The sequence below is a fragment of the Pinus tabuliformis genome, chromosome 5_2 (assembly GCF_031772625.1).
Source record: "Pinus tabuliformis cultivar Carrire ecotype Pingquan chromosome 5_2, CPIR1, whole genome shotgun sequence".
Taxonomy (NCBI): domain Eukaryota; kingdom Viridiplantae; phylum Streptophyta; class Pinopsida; order Pinales; family Pinaceae; genus Pinus; species Pinus tabuliformis.
In genome coordinates, this window is record NC_142306.1 from 879,838,052 (window position 1) to 879,857,169 (window position 19,118).

At 37.4% G+C, this 19,118-nt stretch overlaps 1 protein-coding gene across 2 annotated transcripts in view; it reads right to left on the reverse strand.

Annotated features, from left to right (window-relative positions):
- LOC149162116 (Hydrolase-like protein family) overlaps positions 1-18,612 on the reverse strand; it is a 118,747-nt gene extending 100,135 nt beyond the window's left edge. Inside the window, exons 1-3 of one of the 2 annotated variants that reach the window (XM_089437146.1) lie at positions 18,352-18,612; positions 16,301-16,435; positions 15,830-15,897 (exon numbers count right to left, since the gene is read on the reverse strand). In XM_089437146.1, coding sequence (XP_089293272.1) covers positions 15,830-15,897; positions 16,301-16,435; positions 18,352-18,518 — 370 coding nt within the window. In that variant the 5' untranslated portion in view covers positions 18,519-18,612. Of the gene's footprint in view, positions 1-15,829; positions 15,898-16,300; positions 16,449-18,351 lie in introns of both variants that reach the window. The other variant, XM_089437147.1, reaches the window with a different exon arrangement.
- Between the last annotated feature and the right edge of the window lie 506 nt (positions 18,613-19,118).

Consider the following 19,118-nt stretch of genomic DNA (forward strand, 5'->3'; position numbering starts at 1 on the left):
TCTGAGAAGCTCTATCTCTGCAGAAGCTGCCATGGGTTTATCTCTCCCTTTTTTGTTCTTCTTCTCCAGACACACAACAGCATAGTGTCCCAACTTTTGACAATTCCAATATTTGACTTTGGAATAGTCCTCCTTGTTTTGTTGCTTGCCTTTACCTTTGCCTCCACTATTGGAAGCTTGCTTCTTTGCTCTGCCCTTCTTGCCTCTTGCTAACAATGCCACATTGTCATCCTCCTCCACCTGTTTGGCTACCCCAAGATGGTTCTTTCTGATCTCGTTCTGAATGCAATCATCACACTACCTCTCCCAATTGGGAAGGTTTTCCCGTGCAACAATGTCATCCACAAAATTCTCCCAAGTCTTGGGAAGACCATTCAAAGCAATCCTCACCAATTCAGTGGGTGCAGTAATCTCACCTACGGCTGCCAACTCATCTCTCACTAAAGTGATCTTTGTGAAGTATGTTGTAGCCCTGTCAGTATTAGCCATTTTAATAGCCTTCAGATTCTCCTTTAGGACCATTTTTCTGGTTTTATTTGAACTCTGGTAAAGACTGGTCAAGGCTATCCACATCTCCTATGCATAAGTCTTTCCTCTCACATGAGGAATGACATGGTCTTTGATTCCTTCCAAAATCAATCTTTTTGCCTTAGCATTCTTTTTGTTAAACTCTGCCAACTGTACAGGGTCAGTAGGTACTACTACTAGGTTCTGTGTGGTATTTACCATAATGCCCCTAACTTCTGCTTCCTCAAAGGTGCTTTGGATTCTCTCATTCCATGCACTGTAGTTGTTTTACCATCCAACATGTCTTCAACTCTCAAACCCAAAGACATGTTTCACTGTCCTAACAAACTAAAATTTTTAAATCTGTGATAAAAAATTTTGTTTTCTGTGTAAAAATCAGTTTGCTGTAATTTTCACTTTGTTGTCCCAAACTGCACTTTTCAGCCAACCAAGCTCTGATACCATGAAGAAATTTCAACCCCCACTCCGGTTATCAATTTTCCTTATCACTCCATGCATTTAGTTTTAAATCCAAGCATGATAAAAATTCTAAAATCTGGAAATGACTATTTTTCTGAAAACACAAATTTAGAGATTTCACAACTGCTGAAATTGCAAAAATAAAACACAGCAAAATTATGACAGCCACACAAAGAAAATAACATAGTGATTTTTGGTCAATGTAACCCTAGGAAAACCCCCTACAACGCTCGGGGAAAACCAGTTTGAGAACTCTTTTTTATTTCTAAAAATGCTTTTACAGAGAAACTAAAATACACAATAAAAATTCCAACAACCACAAATTACAACTTATCTCGATTTTTGTGTTTGCACTCCGCCTCGAAAATTGTGCCAACAAGCAAACAGCGAAAACAAAAATTTTTACAGCATTAAATGTTGTACGGCCTACCTCGAAAAATGTGCCCAAAACTTGCCTCAAAATTTGTGCCCTTGCTACTGTCCCTCTTCCTTAATTTTTGTGTTGTCCCTCTTCCTCGATTTCTGTGTCTTTCTCCTGTTGTATGGTTTTTGCCTTGTGATGCGTGCTAATAAATGTTGTTGTCCAAATTTGTTGAAATGTATTCTTGCTGCTCTCTATCACTTCCTCACTACTCAAAAAGTTTCTCCTTGCTCTCTCTTCTCTCTCTCTCAAATGCTCATGAAAGAATTAATGATCTTTTCCTCTTCTCTTCTTCTTTTATTCTCTAAATGACCTTTTGGGTTACCCTAAGATCTAATGGCTGAGATTCATTTAGATCTAGGGATGAGAATAAATGTGCATTTAATTCTCACTTTCTATTTTTTAACTCACCCACTTAAATAAAGACCCACTTAGCCTTTTATTTCCATAGTCACTTTTTCACTTTCTAATTCTTCATTGACTTTAATAAAGTCACCTTTAAATTAAAATGTAACTTTACCACTTATAAAGTCACTTTTAAATTAGAATGTAACTTTACAACTTATAAAGTCACATCTAAATTAAATTGACTTTACCACTTATAAAGTCACTTTAGGAGAAAAGTAAAAAATAAATTTGGACACTTTCCCTAGCCTTAGGGAACCACTTGTCCTCTGGTACCCAAATTTTAACAGGGTGCAGCACAGTGATGGGTATAGCATGGTTCAGATCTGCTACCTCATGTGTCATCTTCTTAGAAAAGATCTCTGCTCTTATTTTGACAAGTCAAAATGTTGACTTCTGATGTATATGTACTATCTCTCTCTCTACTGAACTATTGAAGAACATAAGAAGAATTGATCAAGGGTTCCCCACATTGGGGTTTGTCCTTGGCTAGCGCCACATCTTGTGTCCTCTTGTCTTTGCTTGTTTTCTGCGATTTATGTTTATGTTTTATCTACATTTTACTATCATGCTAAATGTGATTGCTAATCTGGAATTGACATTGAGATAATATGGAAAATTGAAGTAAATTTTCTCTAAGCATAGAACATACGCAAAATTAACATTATGACTTGGTAAAGTCAATTTAAGGTTAATGGATTTGTATTACTATATGTATTATATCACTTTCGAACATGCCTTAAATTGGTCTTGTTACCATGCATGTTTCCATGAGTGGTAAAATCATACTTGTTGGGCTTGTTGGATGATGAATGCTAAGTTCCTTGCTTCATGTTTCCCTACATATTTGTATGAAAGCTTGGTCATGGAATAATTGGTTTTTCTGATGAATGCGGTGGCAAGACTGTTATAAAGGGGCCACTCCACTACTTTGCACTTTAATGAAGGCATATATATATATATATATATATAAAGTGGCCACCATCCTCAACTATGATGAAGACATGAAGACATATAAAGTAAAATTATATTAGGGTTTGGCTAAATCAAAGGAAATGACATGTGTGACAGAAACACTCCCCTTAACTAAGTTGAACCACTATGTCACCATGCAATAGCCTAAGGTGAGCATGAATTTATATCACAAAAGGGGTGCATCATATAATATTATTATATTTGAAAAGGCGATCACACATCATAGGGGGCATGAGTCAACCTAGGCACAAATTAAAAGATTACATGGAGCCACAAACACCAAGTTTACACCATGCTCAATTGTATCACATAAATCCACTTCAAGCCAGTTGAGCTCACATTCGACAGGACCACTTCCACAAAACTCAACCCATTTTCATCCCATGAGACATGGCCAACAATTTCTACCATATAGTGTCACCAGCATGGAAGGGATACTCTATTTCTCATATGATATGAATCAACATAATCAATTAAATATGAGCCACTACTCCCTTATCTTGTTCAAAATTTGATATGGAGTAGTTGTTCAAGTCAAAAGTGTTATTCTCATGGTTGAGTTTACATTAAAAGTGAATAATTATCATGTGAAAATCGTTATCCTATTTTCTAGCTCATACTAAACGCTGATACATTACTTCATTAAGCAATGCACTTATTTTGTCCATGGTTTTGGAGGGCACACAAGCTGAAGATGGATTTTTGTCAATTGTTTTGAGGGCACCCACTATTTTTACCCATGGCTTTGTGAGGCCCTTCATCTATATCAGTGTTGCAGGAAACGCCCCTCCCCTGAATCTAAACCGGAATCCACCGCCAAATTCATAGTTCAAAAATCTGGCACTGCCTGATCTCGATCTGCAGTTCCAGATTTTGGAACCTCGGATCTGTGGCAGATCGGGCACAAATCTGTACGGATCCCAAGCAAATCTAATGCACAACAGGAAATTCTGTGCAGCCAACCCAAAAAATTCATATTTTTTTTATTTTGTTTTTTGTCTAACTTGAGTTGGGATGGGTTTAGGTTGAGTTAGGGAAATGATAAATGGGGATAAAGTTCATTTTCCCCTCTCATTTCCTCACTCTTGTATTTTTGGAGAGCTTGGAGAAGAGAGGAGAAAAGAGCTTGGAGAAGAGAAGAGAGGCTCGAGGAGAGCTTGGAAGAGTGAAGGAGGAGGAGCTAGGAGCAGTAAAGGAGGAGGAGCTTGGAGAAGTAAAGAAGGGCTTCCATCTACAAGAGCTAAAGAGGTAAGTGCAAAGTTGCAAACCCCAAAATCCCTCATTTTTCTATCATTGTTTGTATTTTTTCTCCTCCCTCTCTTACTCTTTCCCATTCTTTCTTCTTGCTCATTTCATTGCAAGTTATCCATCTATATTCATATTCCAAAATGGTGTTCTTTTGGCTTCTATATATCATTCCACTTTTGGTTTTCATGATGGCAAGGGGGAGTAGGAATAGAAAGGAAAAAGAACAAGAGGATAGTGGTCCCCATATGAGTGACCCAATGTATGATGAGAAGGAAGGGTTTGAAGAGGAAGAGGATGACGAAAAAATTGAAATGCTAGAGGGGAAAGTTGCATTGACACCCTTGTGGAATTTTGTGACCAAACTTGAAGGGGAAAAGGTGGTGGAAGTTATAAGTTATTGTGCCCTCATGGTTGTCATGGAGGAAAACCATATAGTGGTTCATATACCCGTGTGAGGAGGCATCTTTGTGGGGTGTTGGACAATGATGACAAAAAGGGTGTCGTGGGGATAGCAATTTGCCCAAAGGTTCCAGTTGAACAAAGAAGAAAATACATCCAAATAGAGAAAGTTGCACAACAAAAATACAAGAAACAAAAAACTCATTCTAAATCAAGTGCAACCTCTAGATTTGGTAGGTCATCTCCTCATGGTACTGTTGCACACATTTTGTCAAAGTTCCAAGGAAGCAGTTGTACCATATTTTTCAAAGGATAAGGATCATAAGCCATCATCTTTTGAGTCATTGTAAACCCATTCTGCAAAATTTGTAATGTAAATGATGTTAGTAAGACCATGCATGTATGTAACAACCTATGTAAGCCTATTATTTTGGTGGCAAATTTCATCCTAGAAGGTTTTTCATCTCACTAATTATCTGTGTTTCTAAACACAGATGATCGGTAGAGTTTTTCCCTCCAGCCTCACCCCAAAGCTAGGGTGGAATTTATCGTCTAAGTCTTAGGTGAGTCCTAGTGTTTTAGTCGTGTCTTTTGTAAAAGTGATTTGGAAATAATTTAGCTGGAAATAATTTAAGCTAATTGGTTAAATTATTTTATTACAAGTCACTTGGTCTACTAAATCATATTGTATTACAGAATTAGGTAAGTTATCTGAGGGTCTATAATGAACGGGATTCTCCCTTTGAGGGTTGAATTTGTAAAATTTTATGTAAAAAAATATTTTAATGCATGGCCCCTCGTACTTAGACACCATGGTTAGAATATTTGAGGGCGGAAAAACAATCAATCCCCTCAAGTGTCAATGAATTAATTTTTCTGGCAAAACTAAAATTAAATCTTAGGCCAGAAAATTAACTAATTAGAGTCAAAATTTTAAAATATTAAATAAATTAAATTCTCCAAGTGGAAAAATTCGTGGTCTTAAAATAAATTAATTTTTGGAGGTCCCCCACCAAGGGATATTGGAAATTTCAAGAAAAAATGGACCCTTGGTGGTTAAGTCAAAGTCAATTTTTTTAGGAAATTAGCTCAAAATGATTATTCTTGAGCCAATAAAAAATGGTTTTAATAAGAAATTCGAAAATTCCTCAAATAATTATTTCGACGGTAGACATTAAAAGATTATCAACGGTAGAGATTAAAAGATCATCAAAGATTTATCAACAGTAGAGATTAAAAGATCATCAAAGATTTATCGACAATCGATATTATTTTGACGGTGATCAAGCCAACTAGCCGTTATTTTCCACTTGGAGGAATTTCTCTATAAAGAGAAGGTTTTTTGCTTCTATTCTCATCTAGATCTGGAGCTCTACTCTGATGTAACTTTGTAAAAGTTGGTGTAAGGCCATTGTCCCGCTGGGAATGTTTGATCATCATAATAAAAGAATTTGGGGTGCAGTTCATGGTGTCTTTGTCTCATTGATTTGTGGTATGTGTTGGGTATGGGCATTCATATATTTGTGTTTTAAGTTATTAATTAAACCGTTATTTCATTTGTAGATGCTAAGAACATTCTATTGGTATGTTTTGGGTTTATCTTAGGTGATCTAATTCATTGTATGTTCTTATTCTTGAGAAAATATACAGAATTTGCAAGTTCCCCAGCCCTTGGGCTCCAAGTTCACACATTGTGGGCACAGGTTGACTATGTTTGGATTCTGAATATTTTATGTGATTTTCTAACTTCGCTAAGGCTATGGTTTAACATCTATTTTTTGAAACACATCTAGACATTGCTAAGATCTACGAAATTTCTATTCTCAAAAAAAATTCTAAGCATTGTACACTAGTATGTTTTGTATAATAATTTTGTAAATTATTTTATTTTCTAACTCTTGTTTTGCAGCGGGGGTTTTCTGCAATTTTGAGAATTTTAAAATTTTGTATATATTGGGGTTTTGGGTTTTTGTAAATTTATTTGTGCAGGTGAAATCAAAGGAAGATTGTTGGATTAGAGCTAGATCTAGGCCCTTGAGGGTAAGATCTAGCCTCTAAAAATTTTGCAATGTTCCACCAAGGTTCCAGGACAAGGGGGCGAGGGGGCGCGGGAGCGGCCTATGCAAAAGCTCCCCACCATTTTTTAGGAAATGTGGGCGGGCGTCAGGGTCTTAAAAACTTATAAATATAAAATATAATTTATTAATTGAGTCCACTATGACAATTTGGTTTGAATTGAAAAGCTGCAAAGCATGATCATTGATCTGAATATCATTATCTAAATTTCTAATATCATATAAAATACTAAATTTAAAATTCTAATTTATAATCATACATCAATGATCATACATTATAACAAAATACAAAGACAGCAATACCACCATCTTCAGCGTTCTGATAATACCTAGCAAACCTCAACAATATCGTTGTAGAAGATCATTGTAGATCTATTCTTCCTGCATCTCTGTTATCAATAAAAGATCTTAATCTCAGAATCTTAACACTTCTGTCCTCTGCAACTTCAACAATATGTTATCAAGGCAACTCTGTTCAGTTCTAGGTCAAATTGCTATAATCACTGGTGAGTTCTGCCCATCTGTACATAGTATCAATTACAAGGATATACAAAACAACAGTGTTGTGTTATGCTCGTGTGAATTCTATTGTCAATTGTATCCTTGTTGAAGAGTGACTGTTGTGCAGACTTCTGATGGCATAACAAGATGCTAATGCCTCTGTCCACTGATGCACATTTGTGTCTAGAACATTACTCATACTTCTATCATAACTCCAAAAATCTGCAATCTAAACCTGTAGCTTCCATATCTGACAATTTGGCTATATGCATTACAGCTTCTGCTCCTTTACCATGAAACTCTTGTTTAAATTCAAATTACAATGACCTCAAGGATTACTGTAACTTGATTATACAGATACTTGTAAGACACCAATTAGGTTTACTTAGAGAAATCAAAAATACTTCAACATGATCAGTGTGTCTTTTAGAAAGCAAGCACTGCCACACAAAAGTCAAGTTAATTTGATGTTGAACTTCTTTGCCTTCTAATATTTCTTATCGTCAAAAACTGAATTCTTCACAAGAGGGAGCCTCTGATGTTGATCATCCATAGTGAATCTTGAAGAGCCGAGCTTTGAGAGAAGCAGAGAAGCATTGATGAGTAACTACTTCAGGGATGATCTCCTCACAGAATGTGTAGGGTAATATTGAGCAGCAACCACAGAGAAATGAATTTGTTTGGATCAAACTCAGAATTTGTCTAATCAGAGGGCCGACGGTTCATAGTGATAGAAATCCTCAAGATCTGTCTTCAATTCTGTCTAATATGTGCACTCCAGAATTCCCGCAAATAACCAAATCACATTACCAATGTGATAGCCATATCAAGGGTCCATTCTGCAATCTGCAATGTTCCAACAGATGCCATCGAGGTTCCATGCATGGGAGTGATCAGATTTAGTAATAACAACACACAGCGCGGGAAGGCTGTGTGTGTTGTTATGTGTTCACCCTGCTGTTTTTATAACATGAAACAGCTAAATTCCAAAACCCTACGCTTAGTTTAACGTTTAATTAAAGATTAGTTTTAGGGTTAAGTTAATTAAAATCGTTTTTTTTTGCATAAACGTGTGCCACGCCCCCCCACGTCCCCTTTTTCGGAAACGCCCCCTCAGGAAAGGGAAACGACTCCCTGGCACATCCCCCTGAGTTTCCTCATTTTTGGGGGCGTGGGGAAACGTCCCCTACTCATCCCCAAGTCCCCGGAGCGTGGGGGAGCGAGGAAACTAGACCCCTGGGGGGGGGGGGCGAGTCCCCGTGGAACACTGAAATTTTGCAGACCCAGCTATTGAGGATTTTGCAATGAAATTGACGATCTGAAGCAAAATAATTTTTTTGGCGAGGATTTCAAATTTTTTAGGGCCTTGAGACCAACATCCCCCTCCAAGCTAGTTGTTCACCCTTCCAAGCCTCAGCGCCAACCTTTTCTTGCTTCAAAGGGCTAGTCGTAGGCCTCTAAGGGCCTCAGCCTACCGTTCTAGCCTTGTCATGGGTGTTTTAGGGCCTTGTAGGCCTAGCCCTCTCGGCATGCCCTCCTTTGCTTGGTCGTAAGGCTTAGAGGCCTCGGCCTTCCTTCCTAAGGCCTGCCGCAGGCCTTATCCCTCCTTCGTCCTTCCTTTCTCCCCTTATTTCTCCTCCCCTGCCTCTTCTAGCCCTCCTTCCCTCTTCTTCCCTCCTTGTCGTGGGCTTTAGACCTCTCGGCCTCCCCTATACCCTTTGTTGCAGGCTTCTTTGAGGCCTCAGCCACAAGCCACAGCCCGTTAGGGCTTCTCGGCCCCCTTCCTCAGGCCTAGCGGCAGCTTTCAGGGCTTGTTGTGGGGCCTACCTGGCCTCTTGACCCTAGACGCAGGCCTATTAGGCCTTTTACCTTCTCTTGTGGCCCCCATATTGACCCTCATTTGCCCTCATTCATCTCTGATTGGCCACTTGACTTCTAAAGCTAATTCATTGCTGGGTTATGCAGAGAAATTGGCAGAAAAATTGTGTTTTTCAGGTGGCATACCCATTGGGAAAATTTTGGAGAATTTGGGCAAATTTCTTCTAGGCCCCAAGGCCTAAGGGTTTGGTTTTTTATTCCTCACTGTTTGCTACAGCTCTCTTAATACATTCATAACAGTGATTAAATTTAAAATTGAATGCTCTAAAATTCACATATAAGTTGTCTAAATATACTAAGAAACTCATGGTATAAATTTACTAGTCATTTTGTGAATTGGGCATTGTTTCTTTGGCATAGATCTAATTGATTTGTTGACTAGTATGATCTGATCTGATATAACTCTGATAATTACATCATAAAGGGCTAAAGAATCTAAAACTTTAGTTTGACAAACTTGATTTGGCATCTAGAAATTGTTTAACATTTTTGGGCACAAGTTATTGCATTGGTAGCTCACTGTTTTCACAAGTAACTCACTGTTGTCATAAGATTTTAATTGTGGCTCATTAAAGCTTCTGGAATTGTTTAATGGCGTATTGAGCATAATTAGCATTGGTAACATTAAATCTTGAAGTAAAATTGATATTTGTTTCTATTTGAGCACTAACACATTTGCTTGTTGTAAGTTGCCTAAGCTTCAAAGTTTACACTAAGATCACTCTCTAAAAGCACTTGACAACTAAATCTCTAAATCTCATGATCTTGTTAGATGGTTGCTCCATCTAATAATTGTGGGCATTGAAAAATCTAATTGCAACTTTGGCATTATCTTGGTAAATATCTCTTGAAGCATCTAAGTGGATATTGACATTAAGCACATCTTGTTGAATGGTTTCTGTTGCTTTAGCATCTTGTCACTTTGGGATCTAATTGTTAATTGTGTTTAAGATTGGTTGCCTAAGCAATATAACCTTGAGCAATTTCATTAATGGGGCATTGACTACAAAGAATCATTAACTAATTGCTCTAAGTAAATAAGTGCTCTAATTGTTTATGGTTTATGGTTCTTGTTTAAAATTGGATATCTATTGTGAAAGACAATAAACCATTGTGAAGAGCATTAAATTTATCTCTTGCATTCGATCAATTGTCTTGGTTCATTGGTTAATATCTCTTGTGGGTAATATCTCTCATATTGGTGACATTTCTCTATGAGCTTAATTGAGTAAGATCGATCTAGATTGTCTCTTGTATCTTGTTGGCACTTGATAAACTGGCTGCTGCTGGCACATTCTTCTTGTGGTTAAAAGACTGCCTTTTGATTTTCAGTAATAAGTACTCATTGACATAATTGAAGGCTAATCATCACTAAAAGTACTTAAACATTAAGCAATCCTAACCTAAGAATCACTCAATCCGTCTTGCATAGCATTTTAAGTCTAGTTGCATTAATAGCTTACCTCCAAGCAAAAGCTTGGTTGATAGACTTTTTAAGGCCACCTTTCTCGTCTAGCTTGAGGAGCTTAGCCACTCTTTAGTGGTTAACATGGTGACCTTGTAGTCGTCAGAGCCACAGTTTCTGCAGCACCGAAGGCATCGAGAGGCTAGAGCCTAACAAAAGATATCGCTAATCAAGCCATTGCTTGCTTCCTGTTGGCCTCTTTCCCACAACCTACTTTGGAGACTAGCTTCAAAATAGTTAAGGGGAAGGTTGCACTTAAAATAGGCATATAATTAAAAGTAACCAAGTTTCTTGCATCACACCTAGTTCTTAGAATTTGCATAGCATATAAGTTAGTGAAGCATCCAAGCAATGATTGTCCATCTAGTTACTTGGGTATCTAATTAATAATAAGCAAAAACTTGACTCCATAAGGCACTGGTCTCATATTCAAATCTAATTTAATATTTAAATCTTGCTAAAATTAACCAAGTAGTTAGGCCACTCAATCGTGTCTCCCGAACTCATTACTTGCCAACTTGTCTTCCATCTTCACATTTCCATAGGGAACACCCCCCATAGCCTGTTGTTGGGAGACAGCTAGAACAGAGAGGTTGGGGATCAGGGTGACAGCCCCTAACCTAAGTCGTTGTTGCAGTGCCTGTACAATCTGAGCGACAACAGGTACTTTTACAACCTCTGAAAGTAGAAGAACAATAGGGGATTTCCTAAATGTTGTTGGGAGGGATGATCTGGATGGAAAGATAGTCTAGTTTCATTGTGCTTGCGGTGTACCATTCAATGTGCTTCACTATCCCTATTGGCATGATATGGTTTAGGCCATTAATGAATTCCCAAAAGGATACAAAAGCCCCAACTATGAGAAAGCTAGAACAGTATTATTAGAAAGAGAAAGAGCAAAGGTTCAAAAATCTTTGACACGTTTTGCAAATGAGTGGGTGGATTGTGGGGTATCCATTGTATCAAATGGGTGGACAAATGTTAGAAACCAACATTTGATAAATGTTCTTGGTGTTTCTGCTAGTGGTGGTGCAGTGTTTATTACATGTCATGACTCCTCCTCCGTCAGTACAACTTCCCAAAACATTGCAGATCTCTTATTGCAATCAATCAAAGATGTTGGTCCTAATAATGTGGTTCAAATGATCACTAATAATGCAGCAAAGTGTAAGGCAGCAAGAAAAATTATTGAGCGTACTCATCCACACATCTTTTGCTCTGGGTGTTTGGTGTGCATTGAACCTTTTGATGCATGATATTGTGAAGCATAAAGAATGTGGAATGGATTAATGAGCAGGCTATAAATTTATCACAAGGCATACAAGGGTAAACTACTTTTATGGCACTTACTCCATGTTGCAATTGCTTAAACTTGCAAAAACAAGATTTGCAAGTTATTACCTCAAGCGACTAGTGAAGGTGAGACAAGCTTTAACTAATATGGTGACCTCTGAATCATGGGAGGAAATTAAAACTAATAGAGATGGTGCTAAAGTAGCCAAGGACACTATTCTTGACAGTTACTTTTGGTCACAAATTAAATGTGTTTTGCAATTCACCAAACCAATTTATTACATGATCAAGTTTGTAGATTCAGATCAACCAATAATTGGGGAGGTGTATGAGCAAATGGATAACATGTTGGGGCAGATTAAAGACATTGTTGAGCCTAGAGATATCACCCTGTACAATTATATTTGTGCAAAGGTGGAAAAACGATGGGATATGCTAAATGTTCCATTGCATGCCTTAGCACACCTAAATATTATCATCCATCATGGCCTTCAATACCAGCACTTGGGAGGAGCAAGAAAAAGCCACGCCTAGATCCAGAGGTTCTAGAAGGTTATATGAAAGCATTGGATAAATTAGTCCCTGATGAGGAGTCTGCCATGCTACGGAAACATTTGAGCAACCATACACTTAGCACTTGTCCATTTGGAAGCATGCATGCAATTAGAGATCAAGGGAATTTTTCTTCTCTTGAGTGGTGGAACATGCATGGAGGTGCTACTCCATTTCTACAATCTTTGGCATCGAAGGAGCTATCACAAGTGATAAACACTTCTTCTGCAGAGAGTTGTTGGAGCTCTCATTCTTTCATCCACAGTGTTAAAAGGAACAGGTTAAATTTAGACCCGGCAAAGAGCTTTGCTTATGTTCACTACAACTTGTGATTGTTGTCCCATTAATGTGATGATGCAAAGACTAATAAAGACCTTAAGGTTTGAGACAGAAATCCAAAGTATCCCAACTTGGAGGATGGAGTGTTGCAATTAGAGCAATTGGAGGATGCTCTAATCCAGGATGATGATGATCAAGTTGAGATGCCACTCCCATCTACTTGGTTCTCAAGGTCCATGCTTCAACACCAACAATAGGGGCTTCATCTTCATTAGTTCCACTACCACAACTTCCAAAGCCACCATCTTCTTCATTGCCACCACGTGGAGGCTCACGTCTTGTTCGTGATGGAAGGAGGAGAGATTAGTAGATATATTCACAGTTTACTACTTTTGTCATATAGATTAGACTTGTAGTCTTGTTGTGAATTTGAACTTTTTTGTCTTACTCTTCCTAGTTCAGTGTGTACTTGAGTCTTGGTGGTGGCCAAGTGGCCTATTTTCTAAACATTATTATTTGAATTTTGGACATGACTCATGTTGACAGTTGCTCACTTGCTAGATAAGTTACTTGATTGTTTGATGATTTTATCTTCAAAATGTTTTATGTTTCATGAGACGCTTAAAAATTTGATGTATGTGTGTAATTGCTAGAATCTAGATGGTTGATGCTCGAGTAATTAATCATTGATGTACAATGGAATAAAGGATGCCATATCTATCTTGAGCTATGAAAAAATATGCATGTTTTCATGTCTTCTACAACAAATTCTGAATTTGGGATGTTTTTTTAATATAAATGCAAAAAATATAAAATATATATAGTAGACACTTCGCTTCCTAGATTTTTGGGAAATGACGCTTCCGCATCCCCGCTTCCAAAAAATGTCCCCGCTTCATCCCTACTTTTTGCAAAGTTGATCTATATAAAGAGATCTACTCTCCATTTTGTACTTGGGAGTTGACTAAGTGGAAAGAAACTTGTGAGCAAGTTGGTCCAAGCATTGAAGGTAACTTTGTTGTAAGATATAGCCCCCGAGGGGCAGTTCAATTAGTGATCGCTGTGACAATGAAGTTTTATGTACAAGATTAAAATTCCCCCGATTTACCTGTGTTTGCGGAAAGGGCATATGTACACACCTAGAGGTTATAATGGCAGTGGTCTAAATCGAACCCATCACGCAAGTGCAAGACCGACTTAGTTGTCGATTCCTCTAGATACCAAAAAAAGAGCACTTTGTTATAAGCTATGGTTTTTCATGTTTGTGTATTTGTTGTAAGTTATGGTTTTTCATGTTTGTGTAATGTTTTATATGTGGAATATGTTCTAGGTACACATCTAGTACTAGGTTTGTGATTGCAAGTTGAAGTGTAAACACTAGAGGTAGGAACAAACTTTGTTTCTTGGAAAGGACTTAAAGTATTAAAACTCCCTTCATGAGTACTTGCTTGCACCTACCAAGAGAGAAGGGTTTTAACGCCCATGACCAATTGCGAGAAAAGGTTGAACCATTACCTAAACTACTTTGTTGTGGAGCTCTTATCGTGAGACCCTTCCCTCCATATTTGTAAACTCATGTTTACTAGTTAGTAAAACGCCCTCTTAGATTGCATCCATGACCTCCATACCCCAAGGAATAAAACACTAGATCCTCTTTCATTCATTATTCCCAATATTTTAACTTTCCATTTCCTTTGTTACATTTGTCACTAGAGTTATCTTTACCTTCATTTCATACCAGAAGAAAAGAGCCTAGCAACCATAGGGAAGCCCCCCATTGACTTAGGTAATTCCTTAGTCTAAAATGCAAAAGAGTGATGGTGAGGTGACAAAGGCCATCCTCCAAGTTGTACATGTCTCCACCAAAGAGTTGGGATTTTTCATATTTGGATTCAAGATTGTGTGCCAGCAGGTTCTATTCCTTGCTTCACTTGATTGTGTTGGTCTAAGCTTAGTGAATTTTAATTAATATATAGCCTCTAGGTGGTCTAAGGTTAATATATTTCGATGAATATATGCGGCATATCATTTTAAAACATGCCTTGAATTGGATCTATTCATTTCTTCACTTGGTAGAGTTGGTCCAAGGTTAATGGATTTTGATTAATATGTGTATTATGTCATTTTAGAACATGCCTTGAATTGATCTATTCCTTGCTTTTGACTTGGTTGAGTTGGTTTAAGGTTAACAGATTTTATCAATATTTGTATCATATTATTTTGGAATGTGCCTTGAATTGATTTTACTCCTTACTTCACTTGGTCAAGTTGGCCTAAGATTAATGGATTTCAATTAATATATTGTCTCAATACATGTTTTGGTTAATCTATTCATGTTATAATTCTAAGGTTTTTGGTTTTATATATTTTCCAGAATAAATTTTTGGGCATTGGGGATTGCCTGGGGAAAGAAATCGGCTTCCCTCAAAACCCCAAAGCATGAGAGAGGTTGTTGATATTGGGTCAGTCCACAATATATACTCACTTAGGAGTGTCACATCAATGGTGGGGAGGATGACAAAGATTCCACCTAACCACTCAGACTAAACTTAATTGACCATACCACTTGAAAGACTTGAATCTGGGTGGAGAGGATAACAATCATTCCTCCCAACCACCCATCAATTGGGTTTATCTCAGGTGGCTGGGAGGATAGATTGTTATCCCCGCCCCCACTGGTTAAATCCTTGCAAGTGACATGTGATCTCATATTGAGTATATTATTGTAATGGCTTCGAGCCTTATTGTTGAATGGTCTTGAGCCCTAAAGAATATCTTACCCTTGTTTATGATTATGCATGGTTATATGTGTGTGCATGTGTAAAGAAAACCCAAGGGATACTTCCCCACAAATTCTAAGATGGCATCGCTAGTAAATCTATTAACATACACTAGTGCACCTCACTTAAGGGGATCTGAACCAGGCTTGTGTTAGCATGGAACTAGCCAAATGCTCAGCACGTTGGTGGCAACTGGTTGAGCTAACACCTTGGGGTTTTTGTATACACATACATTGTTTAGCCCAAAAGGTTAGCTTGAATGTTAAGATGTCCCTGTACAAAGTCCAAACACGTCTCAGGATCCATTCCTATTGGGTCCTCTGGGGTTACCAGTCGCCTTAGCAGCTAACAGTCAATTTCCATCCATCCAAAGATTTCAGGGGAGATCAGGGAGGTTGTCCAGGAAGCCATTTCTTCATCAAATCCATATATATGTTGTTTTTCTGTATCTGGATCCTGTTTTTTCATTATATCTGGTTGATACAAGACTGAGTCCTAGTAACTTAGGTCCAAAAGCAAAAATAAAGTACACTAAATAGTAAATAATGTAAACTACTGCAGGATAGCATACCATATATGAAGAATCGATTTCCAAGGCGCCTTTTCAGCTCAGCTTCTACATATTTCCAGTCACTTGGGCTGAAACGTTTGAAAAAAAAAACACTCTTAACAATTTTGCAGCTAACAGCAATATGAAAGTGATTAGTCTAAAAAATGCACAACAGCTTTAGACGGTAGCTTTACATTAATTACTTGTTAAACACAGAGGAAACCAAGTTCATTATAAAATATTAAAGACGTATCTTTACATTAATTACTTGTTAAACACAGAGAAAACCAAGTTCATTATAAAATATTAAAGACGATCTTTTAAGGACCATGTCACACATCTTCAAGCATAGAAATCTCACATATGTAAAAGAACATGAAAATAACTCCACTGCTGGCAACATAAATCTCTCACGTCAAGTTTAGAACTGCATTTTATGTAAATACAATTTCCAAAGCTCACACCCAAATAAATAAATGATGCAATTCGGACCTTGCCATAATTCCATGAACAAGGACTAGTAGATGATCAGGTGTAATGTCCACACTCGCTCCATTCCTTTCCCCCATTTGAACCTTGCACTGTGTTCCACTCAATGCTTCAATCTCAACACCACCTTTTCGCCTCCTGAAATTTAACACTGTGCAAATGCTTTTCAATATTTTTCAGCAGTTTTCTATTACACAAAACCTAAAATATATCAGAAAATATCACCAAGAACCTAATGGAAAAATATTAATAAGGAGACAAGAATGAGTTAAGTAACACTGATAATCCCATAGAATGAAAGAAACCACAAGTCCAAACACAAAAATATGGTTGAAAATGAAAAGCACACAGCCTCCCTGGCTTACCGCACTGAGAGGGGCATCTATAGTAAAAGTAGGGGGTCATCCACCCACACTTTGTATTGTTTCTATATGCTGTTTTTTTATAATTATACATTGAATTTTCAGAACTATACATTGAAGTTAAGTTCTGATACTCACAGAATTATACATAGAGCTTAAGATCTGACATTCACAAGAAGATGTTGATAATAATATAAATATATAAACCTTGAGAAATTTGATGCCTCTCAGCACACATAAAAGATGCAGGTTTAATATGGACCAGTGCTAGCAGCAACATATGCAGAAACTACAAGACAGAAGACAGAAACGACACACCGCTACAGCACCTACTTCTAACAGATAATTTTATCATATTTGGGAATCTATTAGAAGATATGGTAGATCATAGGGCAACATTATTGGACAAAATGTTCCAACGAGATCCTATAGACAAAGGTGATCAGAAAGCGTGATAACACAAACGCCTGCCGAAGGGTTCTAACTTCTATGTTGTTTATGCTCAATCAGATCTTTAACACTGCAAGGAAAGTTATCTTAAGCTGAACTGTAGTAATAGTTCTTCACAGCAATCATATGACCTTTGCACAAAATTCTGTTCTAGGTCACCCAGGTTGTGGTCATGTTCCAATTCGACAACAATGAAATTTGGATTTAAATTAAAACAAACAAACAACCATTAAAAAGGGACAAAAATCACCATAAACTCTGGCAAAGAGAATTGAGCAAATTTTGTTATAGCTTCACATTTTTAACAGAACAATAATACAAATATTTGTACGACTTCAAATTTGATCCAAAAATATGTTAGATTAAATATCATGACTGAAATCATGATAAAACATACTCCATTGTTCAAAACATGTCCATATTTGATTCATATATTGTTCAAAAACTGTCATGTAGATTTGTGGCGATTAAATTTACCATATCAGCAAATATAATTGCCATTGCTTGAAATCCAGGGAATTCCTTTTTTTCCGGAAAAAAACAAGGCTCAAAAAAAAAATCTGAAGACGGTGACTAAATGATTTTGTTTAAGTGTGGCAAAGCATAAGTTTTTTCCATCATGTAGTACAATCTTGGTCTCAAAAGCTTTCTAAAAAGTGTCAAAAAGCTTTAAGTGCAATACGATCCACGTCCAACCAATGTCGAAACTAGAATCGCAAAGTCGGCTTTAAATCACAGACAAAACACATGAATAAAATGCTTCTATTGTCAGACATTGATGATAAAAGTATTCTATCAATAATAATAATAATAATAATTAATTCATTAAAAAGAAGCTCAGAAAAATTCTGATCACGCACGAAATCCCCTGCATTTACCTGAAGACTTATTATTCTCGGGAAAGAACTAGAAAAAAGCTTCGAGGAAAGAACCTGTTGTACGATACTTATAAGAATGGAAATCCTTTAACACAGCATATAACGCTAGAAAACAGACCCTCGCCTAACAAACCGTGATCTTAACTTGTTTTAATTTTTCTTCACTGCCACATCAAAACCCCAGATGATATTCTCGCTTTATCACAAAGTGGCCGAGAAAATCAGATCCAGATAAAACCAAGTAAAATATTTGTAACGAAAACCTAAATACTACAAAATTTCATGGAAAAACTTCCAAGCGAATCCTGAAAACTCCAAAATCTCACGAAAAATCTTGAAATGTAAGGGAATCAATTAATGTTACCCGGAAATTAGGCTCCAGGAGTCTGTGTTCCGGAGGTTTAGGCAAGTAATGCGATCGATAGGGGTATGGGGAACGAAACACGAAACCCTGTTGCCGCAGTTGCATCGGTCGTTGATAAACATGGATGGCAGGCAATCAATAGGCCCCGAGATCAGAACCCTTGCCATTCAGCCCCCTCACGACTTTCGTCTTTCGCCTTTGCTTTTTTGCGTCCTTGGCTTCTGTTCGGACACTTTGCTTCGTCTTCAACTCTGCTGCGATTTTTCTGCATACGTGGCACCGTAATTTCCGCCGGAACTTCTTGCTATTGGCAAATTGATGACGTGGCAGTTCGTCGAGTATTTCCGGGATCCGGTATCTGCGGGGATGACGTTTACGTGTCCGAAAATAGAACAGTGAAAATGATTAAAATAATGAAGCGTTTTGGATAGTGTTTTTAAAATTGCGTGCCCGTGGGTCCCACTTACTGACACGTGGAAGAACCATGGGAATCTCCTGCGCGAGATGGAAATTTGTTTTATAAGAGATCTCGGATGAAATGTTGTCGGGAGGACGGGGTTGCTGTCAATCTGTGATAATTATGGAAATTTTTTCTTCGCGTGAAAGTTATATATTCCGATTTTTAAATAAATTTATGAGATAATTAATCTCTAAAAAATTATCGAAATTAGTATGAATCACAAAAATCTAAATTCAATTCAACTAATAAATTAGTATGAATCACAAAAATCTAAAGTCAATTCAAGTATGATGTTGTTGTTTTATGA